At 35.7% G+C, this 11,764-nt stretch overlaps 1 protein-coding gene across 1 annotated transcript; it reads left to right on the forward strand.

The window, feature by feature from the left end:
• Positions 1-134: 134 nt before the first annotated feature.
• Positions 135-10,504, forward strand: LOC149808279 (uncharacterized). Its single transcript, XM_089975522.1, has 4 exons — positions 135-237; positions 3,884-3,910; positions 8,299-8,460; positions 8,791-10,504. Exons 1-4 carry the CDS (start codon positions 219-221, stop codon positions 8,943-8,945), a joined length of 363 nt encoding a protein of 120 aa, XP_089831648.1. The 5' UTR covers positions 135-218; the 3' UTR covers positions 8,946-10,504.
• Positions 10,505-11,764: the final 1,260 nt, after the last annotated feature.

Below are 11,764 nucleotides of genomic sequence, written 5' to 3' on the forward strand. Positions count from 1 at the left end.
TTCTTATACAAAAAGCACCTCTTTATCAAATATAGCAATTCAACCTGTAGTTCTGCTATCTCGCACGCTCATTGTTTCGTTTCAAAATAACTGCTATCCCACAGCTGTGTCTATTTATAGAGCGCCTACGTTTCAGGACAGATATGTTGTTATACACTAAAATATTAAAGTCGTCACTTGACGTTGAGTGGATTCCTTCGATTCTGCTATCATAATTTATGACTGACTATTCTCATGGTAAGAAGCTTTTTGTTCACTGCTTTGCAAATGTGTATCGCGTATAGTAAGTACCACTAACTCGAAATCAATACCACCGGTGCTCGACGCGAGCTTAATTTTGATAAAAAGCAATAACCTGAAGGAAAAATATCATAGTGGTTGACAAAAGTACCTCATATTACCCCCATGCCTCGTTCTGACATAGGACCGTTTCCATCATACGGTATAGTATGATAGATAGGTCCTTTGTCAGAACGGATCATTGGGGTAATCTGAGAAAATGTTGCCACTCAGTATGATTTTTTCCTTCAGGTTATTGCTTTTTGAACATTAAGTTCGCGTCGAACACCTGTGATTAATACTGATGGGGAATGCTTTATCCAATTTTTTTACTGGTACATGCCACCAAAGTTCTCATGGTGGTACCGTTCTAGTTCGTGTATATCGCGTACCCACTGTCACACAGTTATTGTATATAATGAGTCAGTTGATTAGGGTGTACTCCGTTCTATTTATCATTTACGTGAATACTGTTGACCCTGATCTGCCGTAATATAATATTTGAGTCTTCAGTTTTAACATTTGGGTAAATACGGTATTAAAGTTAGTTCATATTTTAAGTTTATACAATACAGTCATTATACATGTATAAATTTCCTACACCATCCAGTCATACGCTATTACCACTCAATATACGCTGCCAAAGGAGCTAGGTGTGTCATGTTGTAGTTTTGTTTTTTCTAACCAGGTTAATTAACCTGTCGTGCTCGCACACGTACATGTATTTCCTCTCTGATTTTCTAAAAAAAATGTACAGTTTACAAACTTTTACATATTTTTCAAATGAGAAACTACGTATTAACTATGAGAAATTTATTTTTTAAGAAATAACTCGGATAACTCGTCCGATTCTGCGGAGGAAGTCATTTTATCCGCTTGTGTAGATCACACATCCAACTGCGACCATCTTCCGCCATTCAAGGCAATGGCTGATCAAGGCCTGCGTTTTTTCTGCAGTTAAGTGCACATTATAGAATGAATTCGGTGTTTATTTTGAGACAGGAAAGGCTAAACATTTTAAACAAGGAGGATTGGGAGTTTTATACTATGACAGTTTACGATAAACAGCGTTTGGTTTGGAGTCAGTGCCATGTTTACTGCATTAAATTTGTTATCTTTCATTAATGCATACAAATTATATATATATATATATATATATATATATATATATATATATATATATATATATATATATATATATATATATATATATATATATATATATATATATATACATACATACATACATACATACATACATATATATATATATATATATATATATATATATATATATATATATATATATATATATATATATATATATACATACATACATACATACATATATATATATATATATATATATATATATATATATATATATATATATATATATATATATATATATATATATATATATATATATATATATATATATATATATATACATACATACATCTATATACATATATATATATATACATATATATACATATATATACATATATATATACATATATATATATATATATATATATATATATATATATATATATATATATATATATATATATATATATATATATATATATATATATATATATATATATATAGAACACGAGCATTTTCAAGAACCTACCGCAATGAGTTATAGAGAATGGCATTTTGATTTTGCACCAGCAATATATTACTCAAAGTCTGAAAACGAAGACTGCTGACTGCGTTTTATTGACTAACTGCAGACCTCCGTTTCAAAACATGATTACAACTGCTGGTAAGGTTTTAACGGGGCTCACTCTAATTGCTATTTTTAATCTTCAATGACAAACTTGAGAATGATAAGATTTTCTGTTCAGTGTTATCATTTTCCAGTTTTCTAAATCTGCCGAAACTCAAGTTAAAAGTAGTGATGCAAGTTAGCCGGTAGGGTCGGGTATTCCGTACCGTTAAGATATTTATTGCCGGTAAGGTCGTAACGGAGAGACAAGGTGGAGTTGGGTGGGTCGGTACCGTACCAGTAAGAATTTAAATCTACTTGCATCACTGGAGAGTTAAAATCTACTTGTATAACTGGATTAAAGTTTCGTATTTGCATATCAGGAGTCTGTCACGGGCATATTTTGCAACATAGCGTTTGCAAACCGATGAAAGACAGCCAATGCGTCAATATTAAGCAGGATGTCAGAGAATACTATTTTAATGGAAGACTTCGTTAACTTTTAAAAAGAAAATTGTATTTTCCGTTGGTTTTAATCGTCAGGATGAATATTAAATAGTATGATTTATCACGTATATCATCTTCTAACTGCTGTCTAATTAACATCAAGCAAAGAACTTCCATCAATCTCGTATGACATTAAAAAACAACTGTCGTTCTTTCGTGAGGCTATTAACAGCAATGAAAGGGCAAAAATGCTATTTATGTCCCGTTCCTGTATAAACGATATCTTCTTAACATGTCTTTTATTTCACCTATACCAAATGACCAATTAAAGGCCCCTTATTGCCAAATGGGTGTGATGAAAGGGTAATATATATTAATGTATATGGTCACATTGAGAAAGACGCCATATTTTAAATGCATTGTGCAGTTTATAAATATAGCCTTTAGAGTTTTCGTTTCCCCCCGCCCCCTCCCCCATTATGGCATGCCCCACCTCACCCCTCAGAAAAAATGTGTGCGGATACCCATGATCTGGGTGACTACTAACTTTTGCAAGTGCCAGTTCTTGTGCTTGAATCCAAAACCGCAAAAGTACAAAGCGAGCGGATTAACCGCACCGCTATATATGTCCTTTCAATCACTGCCACAGTTACTTTCTTGATTTCTTTGAACCTCACAATAACTATGGTGAGGAATTAAATGTTTTCAGTAGAATCCATATAACTACTCTGAGAAATGTGATGCTTTCAATACAACTACTGCGATAAGTGAGATGCTTTCAATACAACTACTGTGAGAAATGAGATGCATTCAATACAGACCATACAACTACTGAGAAATGAGACGTTTTCAATACGGCCTATAAAACTACTGAGAAATGAGATGCTTTCACTATAGACCATACAACTACTGTGATAAATGAGATGCTTTGAAATACAGACATGCAACTACCAAGAAATGAGATGCTTTCAATACAGACCATATAACTACTGAGAAATAAGACGCTTTCAATACAGACCATACAACTACAGAGAAATGAGATGCTTTCAATACAGACCATATAACTACAGAGAAATGAAATGCTTTGAATACAGCCCATGTGTATCGGTGTAAAGACCTCGTGGAAAGATACTGACACTGGGCAAGGAAAAATAAATTTGGCACGATTAACGTCCGTAATTTAGCTTTATTTTTTATGTCTCGCTTGTTTGAACACAATGTCATTGGAATGCCAATACAAATACGTCTGGCAACGTCCCATCACATGATTCTTGTTTTTTTTTTAATAGTTTTTTTTAATCCTTAGTCACCGAAGGGTCGGTCACTTTATCATTACATTTATCCACTCAGAATTAGCTACGCGTTTGAATAGGTTGCTTAGTCGGTGTTTGATTCTATCTACAGTCCTCCTTTACAATCAATATTTTTTTCTTTCAGGAGGCAAATGTAGGCCTACTGTACATAGTAAGTATACACTTATTTCACATCTATGTCCTCGTGTTTTACACGAATCTTGTAACAAGCAACGTATACGATTACATTTACAATTATTGTTCTGCCTGATTAGTTTTATTCTTTTGAATCACTGTTTGCATCGTTACTATAAATTTAAATATAACATTAGTAGCATGCATATATATACTGTTTTGCCGAGTTGTAAACTGCCCTATTAAGGGTCGATGTTCATCTATTAACTACGATTGGTCACGGGTCAAAAATCAAACAAACCGAGTGACGTTGGGAGAGATCAATAGAGCAGGTTGCAATGAACTGTGGGCGATATTGGCTCATATACAGTATCGTTAATAAATACCAATATTGAGAGATGTTTTGATTATAACATTTGAGAATATTATTATGATCAGTAATTCTCCACTGAACAGAATGTTGTCGCCTCCCGAAATCAGGACACTTGCATATATATAATATTCACTGATACCACACACACACACATATATGTATGTATGTATGTATGTATGTATGTATGTATGTATGTATGTATGTATGTATGTATGTATGTATGTGTGTGTATGTATGTATGTATGTATGTTATGTATGTATGTATGTATGTATGTACGTATGTATGTACGTATGTATGCATGTGTGTATGTGTGTGTATGTATGTATGTATGTATGTTATGTATGTATGCATGTGTGTATGTGTGTGTATGTATGTATGTATGTATGTATGTATGTATGTATGTATGTATGTAAGTATGTATGTATGTGTGTAATCAATAATGATAGCAAGCAATATCACATTTACTAGAACGTCCACGAGTTCAATTCTACACACACGGTAACAAAGAGTACTAATATAGACTGTACAAAAGAAAACGTCTATCTAATGTGTATATATATATGTATATATGTATATATATATATATATATATATATATATATATATATATATATATATATATATATATATATATATATATATATATATATATATATAGTTACGACAATATGGTCTTAATCGAAGTGGAAGAAAAGTGCAAAATTCAGCAAATTTTGTCAAATTTAACAATTTGTTTCCCCAATGAATACAAAGTGAAAATTTATAAAGAAGTTAAGTATTGTGAGGGATACATTTAATGTCCGATTCAGGAAGAACTTGCAATACAATATGAATGTATTCTAAGCGCACAAAGGACAAACAAAGTGTGGATATTTTTGTACAAGGGTGCAAAAGAAGCGTATCAAATGGAACTTCCAGAAAAGATATTTGTAGCAATAATCATACCTTAATTACTTATGGCTATGCACCATTTGTATATACCTCTCCGTTTTAAGGATTTATTAGATTTTCGTGATTTGTTGTTTGATTATTATCCGAAGTCGGTGTTGGGGAAATATTCCTCAGCCCGAGTAATTAACCAATTGCTAGGGGCAAATGTCACAGAGTGCAGTGTTGTTGAGACTTCATGACGACATGGTTTAGTTTAGCAGTGAGTTTAGGTCACAGCCGCATAAGTCGGCCTTTAGCCAAGTAGTATCTATTAAAATCTAATTGTGTTGATTGATTGTTTGTCTCTATGTGAACTTGTTGTGATAGGGAGATATATTTTGTACAAAGGAATAATTGAAAAGGGATTGTTCCATTATATGGATACGCCTTTTATGTTGCAATGATGGTAGATATGGTTTAGAGTTACAGGCGAAAAGAGGTTTAAAATCATGATTTGACTGACCAGTGGATAGCGTAGGAAAAATAGTTCCCTGTATTTGGTGTTTGAGTTGTACATTTTTACGGAGTGAAATACTGGCGTTACGTTACGGAAATGTAATACTGAGAAAACATGCAGTTGTGAGGTTGACATGCATTTGTGAAGTTGTGATGTAAATATGTAGTTGTGATATTTGTGGTCGTGCAGTGATTAGAGCGTTGGAGTTTCAGTAGACAACGACTGTTGCAGAGACGTCCTTGGAAATCAGAGGAAAACAAGTGACTTCTATCAGGATTCATGCCAGGGTTGAATTCGCTCGTTAAAGAGACCCATTTGGCTTATTACACTACATCGCATGATAACAGCTATTTGGTATGTTGTTGTTTAGAAAGAATCATAGTCCACGTAAGACCTCATGCTCGCAACGAGGGTAGGATATGATGCAGGGGAACCAACTGAACATTAAATCAGACAGGGGTATACATCTAGCTTGTGTAAATATCCAAGGCCCCGGTTGCTACTTAAACTGGCAAAACCCCTACAGCTAGCCCCAACACCTCAGGATACGTAATAAATCCTATGCAGACAATAACGACATATATTACAGTTAGAGGGACGGCGGAATAAAGAATGCAGTGGATGCACTAAGTCGTGCCCATCTCGTTCTATATGCCAAGCATATAAAAAGAATATTTTGAGATAAAACTGGTTGGTGTACGATAAAAAAATGAAACATGAAATCTACCATAAGGAAACTGCGCCTACCAACGGATCAAAGTATTTGGATAAGCACATACGCAGTACATATGGACAATCTACGACTGGTCTACAAAAAAGTAACACCAAAAGCTTTCAATGAGAACAAAACAAAAAAAAAAATCGCAAGAAACACCAAGCAAATGCAGCAAGAAACCAGCGATGTAAAGCAAGCAGGACCGTTCCCGAGCTCTCCTTCCCACTAATGACATCCAACCATTCAACTGTAGGGACCTTTATGGACCCACAGATTGAGGCCAAACTATCAGGGTTCCTTGAATCCATAAAGCCTGGGGGAGGTGGCACCATCCCCTTCCCCAGGAACAACTAGCAGGCTGCGGTGCAGTAAGAAATAAGTGGCACATGCACAATTGTGCGAACGCTACTATAATTAAACTCAACAAAAAAAAAATGAGAACAAAAATTCATTGGCTGTGCGTATCAGCAGATGTCTCATTAGGGAATAAGAGGCCGAAAAATTTGTTTTTGGATATTGGTACAGGAACTTCATACATCGCATAAAGTTTCTGACAAAAAGCTGGAGTAGATCTCGACAAGGGTGATAGCACATAGTTGGGAACAGCATTAAACAAATTCTAGGATGAAGAAAGTAGTGAAATAATTCTGTGACGCAATCAGTATGTGTTCTACGCTTTTTACATTCTTTCGGAACAGACATTCACTACCCGTTAAATAAATTATGAAACCCAGAAAGAAAATAAGAAAGGACGCTTATCACCAGATTTAGTCTGTCAAAAAAGAAACATAAAATACACAAAAAGCCAAAGAAAAGACCAAACAGTATCAGGACAAAAGAACAAGTGCACCAAGATTCCAAGTGGCAAGCACAGCCTTGTTCAACACAATTGATTGGTCGGTCTTCCAAACTTACACACAAATGGGGTGGATCCTTCTCCTTTGTAACAATCAAACCTGATCATGGCTATAATGCTTCGTCGGCGTGACACTAATCGACCACTGAAAGTGACACAGTTTATGCAAATCGTTTGAAGTAGCATCTCAACCCCAGCCATAAGAGTCGAAGACACCCACCTCAGTCTCAGTTGGCTGTTGTTGTTGTAGGGTTTAACGCCATTTTTCAGCACACGATAGGCTATACATGGAGGCCAGTATTAATGGTGGAGGAAGAACCCGGAAAACCCCCGGAAAGAACCACCGACCCACGAGAAGCTACTGGCAAGCTTTCTCACATACCCACATTGGCTGAATCCGAGACTCGAACCCACGCAGACAGAGGTGAGATGACAGTGATCCATAACGGAGAGCGCTTTAGATCACTCGGCCACTCGGGGACCCAGTCTCAGTTGGTAACATGTTCCCACTGGGGTAATCCAAGAAGAGAACCAAATGTACCAAAAAATCCAGGCACAATCAGCCAAACACATGCACCAGATTATAATCAGATGGAAAGGTCACTGCAGCCTCAGAACGTGCATGTTCCACTTCGCACAGACTACTGAATATACGCTGTAGATAATCAATTGAATCATAATGGGTCAGATGTGAATGGTTAAATTGTATGATTAATCTTCACGCAAACGAGAACCATCTGAAACATGCACCAATACCTCAAGAGAGATTATGAAAACAGGTTCAGATAAGCGCACAAATCTGAAGAAAATGTTCTGTTTTTTTAATAGTTTTTTATTTATATAGAAAAACAAAATGTAAAGGCTGATACATAATAGCAAGATCACACCCTGTACCAAACAAATTACATTAATCATTGTTTTTCCCTTTCGTTTTTGATAGGTTTCTAATTGGGGTAAGCTTATGATTTTTGTGGTGTTCCCAAATTAACTGGCCAATTTATATCAGACAAATTTATATTAAAGATAAATTTGAAGCTGAATGGGAATATTTTACTGTTACTAACAACCTCAAATCTCATCCAACTTTAAACAGGAAAGATCCAGATCTGCTATAGTATAATGCGCCATCAGATCAGAGTCAATGTTATTTGTTCTACTGATAACTCATTAGAAACTGCACCGACCCAGATCATCAGGTGCAGTGTGTGCCGGCAGCTCTGGGTCTGGGCAGTTGGCAGTTGGACTCGTTTTATAAGTGAGTATAGACGGTATTTGTTTGTATTGCATCATAATTTTTCTATAGCTCAATAATTTGCATTTAGTTTGTTATTATGTAAATAGTCAATGCATGTCAAGGCAGCTAATATAAGCCAGTGTTTTATTTCACTATACATTTTCACTTGTTTTCTGTATATTTTTTTAAGAACGTTGATGTCAGTCTACTTTGTTATTCTGAAGCTATTCTCAGCATTTCACCAGAACTATTTGTGTAAGCCAACACTTCTAAATGATTGTCTAAATGCACTCCTTCTTTATCCCATTTCTCTATGTACGTGTTCTTATATTTTTAATGTATTTATTTCAGACATTTTGTCTCCTAGTACTACGATGTCCAATTCGAATCTAGAAGTGGGCGGGTTCGACTTCTGCCCAGACCAAGAGAGGTCGGCCGTCGTGGCGTGTCTTTGGGATAAACACTTTACTCCAATCGTCTTGGCACAAAAACTTTCCTTGTGTTAGTATGCACTGAAATACCACTTAATGGATCCAATCAAATATACACCGTATGTACTTGATTATAAGCCGAGGAAATATGCAAACAACTAAGATCCTGATCTCCCGTAGCAGAATGCGCCAGCCGGTCAAGGTCTATTTTCTTTGTTTTAGTGATTACTCTTAAAAAACTGAACATATCTAGATCTGCAGGCGCATTATGAGACAGGATATATAGGTCTGTGCAGTTTGCAGTTGTTTTCGATTTATAAGTGAATATATTCGGTAATTATCTTCAAAAGCCCCTCTATATATTTTTGTTGTTTTTTCCTTCAAAAAAATTAATGTAACCCACTTAAACATTTAGAGATTTTAGAGGGTTGAACGTAGAAATATAAATACTAGCTTAGACCTATCAGACCAGACAAACAAAAGGTCACTTGCGTTTGTCCGACTCATAAGTTTTCACGAGTACAAACGCATAAAACTCGCAATAGCATTATTCCATATTAAAGGGACCCTTAGATTGTTTTCAAGTGTCACTGTAAACGTAAATGCCATAAATAAATCGATGGACGGGTATGAAATACCAATTTTTCCAGTTGCTGACATTGTCTCTTATTAAAGATGTACGGAGAGAGTCACTATTAGACGGGTCTGAAATACGCCGTCTACACTCTGCACTTAATATTTTCATGATTTTGAACCATTTCAGTATCAAGCTTAAGGCTGGTATTTGTGATAACCGCATTTTAGTAAAATAAATCATCTAAATACATATGTTACGTTTTCTTCAGAAATAATTTTAGATACAGTTCAATGCCATACTTATACAACCATCAACCTTTGCATACACATTGTAACCTCTACTCGCTTTTCCTGACTTCAGAGACTTTTTCAGAAACTTGATCTGGGGCTTACGTGACTTCACAGACTTGATCTGGGGCTTACGTGACTTCAAATGCTTGTGTGTCATTTTGATTTTTAACGTAGCTTTAACACTTTTTCAGTCATATCGCTACGATGTCTGCAGCGTGCCAGTTCATAGTGATGTCTAGCACTGGGGCATCATGCCGCAGACATGTAGCATGATGTCCCACCCAGTAACATTATCCTGACACCAGGCTGACCAGTCCTAACACTAACCTCTTAATGCTAAACGCCAAGCGAGGCAGCTGTTAGTACCATTTTTGTAAGTCTCTGGTATGACTCTGCCGGGGATCGAACCCATGAGCTCCCGCTTCCGAGGCGGACGCTCTAACCACTAGGCCACCGAAGCGGTACTTTAAAGGCTTGATCTGGGGCGTCATACCGAGGAGGATTAAGACATGTTTCACCGTGTGTCTCTCAAAATTTCTCGAGCTGTATCCCCATGTTGACTTCGAAGTTTATCCTTGAATCGAGCGTTTCGATCTCACCAGATCCTTTTCAGGAATTATATTGATTGAAATCCTGATTGATATTTTGTTTCTTATATATAATCCTTATTGCTACTGACAATATTGTAAATAACCATGATTGCTATTGGGTTTATAATAAATAACCTTGAGTGCTATTATGTTTATAATAAATAACCCTAATTGCTATTGTGTTGTTTTTTTAAAATTACCATTATTACTGTTAAGTTTATAATAATCAACCATGACTGCAATTCGGCTTCTATTTTTTTTTTAAATCATGATTGCTATTGGGTTTATATTAAAAGACCATGATTATTATTGGGTTTATTAGAATAACCCAGATTGATATTGGGTTTATAATAAATATATCTGATTGCTATTTGGCCTATTATAAATGCAACCAAGGACAAGATGATTAAATCTTGCTGATGTATGGTGGTTTGTTTAACTTAGAATTTTCCCCTTACATCCTGTATACAGTGGCGTAACTACCGTGATAGCAGGTACAGTCGTACTGTGGGGGCTGGCTGTGTTGGGGGCCTCGTCCAACAAGAAAAAATTAAAAAACTAAAGTGAGAGTAAGGGGGTGGGTGTACAAAAAATGTGACGTGTGGCTCGTGGTGAGATAGTTACGTCACTGCTTTTATAGATGTTTCTTCAACTATTATATGTTAACAGCCGCATCCATGGACCTCAGAAGACATTTATAGTTGTCTTAATTTATTATTTCTCCAACCCCGAAGCAAACACAATTTAAATTCCCAGGAAAACGCTAGATTTTCTGTCCATAAACTTAATACGTTCTGTTCTTGGTCCTACGGGAGTAGTTAAAGGATATAGTATAGGGATAATGGGATATCAGTGTTAAACTAGGAGTGTTGTACCATAGTGGCAATGGGAATTTAACACGGGTAATTTGAACATTGTACCGTAGGAACGATGGGGATGTAACCTGGGGAATTTAACATTGGTGGGACTATAGAGCTACAAAAAGTATTGGTTCTGTATAAGGACAATAGGAATGGAACAGGTGGGTGACGTAAAGTTACTGATTTTAGGCAAGAAAGCAAATCTTTTCGAGGCAATGGAGTGGCCCTGAAAAGGGCCCTTGGGTTTATTCTTCTTCTTGTTCTTCTAGTTTCTTCGTGTCCTCCACCTTCTTCTTAGTTTTGTTATTGATACTGTCTTATGTTTTCTGTTTTCCTCATCCTATTTTTCCTTCTCCTCTTCCTCTTTCTTCATATTCTTATTCTCCTCTCCCTTTTCTATCTTTTCATTTTATTCCTTCATTTTTATTCTCTATCCTCTTCATCCTCCTTCTCCTCTTTTTCATCTTTAATGATTTCCTTTAACATGTCTTTTGATTTTCTTAGATTATTGATTTCCATCTTGACTCTATCGGGACTGTAAAAATAAAAATCGTCATCCAGCTCGACTTAACATTTC

This window comes from Sinohyriopsis cumingii, chromosome 1 (assembly GCF_028554795.1).
Source record: "Sinohyriopsis cumingii isolate HCF-2022 chromosome 1, ASM2855479v2, whole genome shotgun sequence".
NCBI lineage: Eukaryota > Metazoa > Mollusca > Bivalvia > Unionida > Unionidae > Sinohyriopsis > Sinohyriopsis cumingii.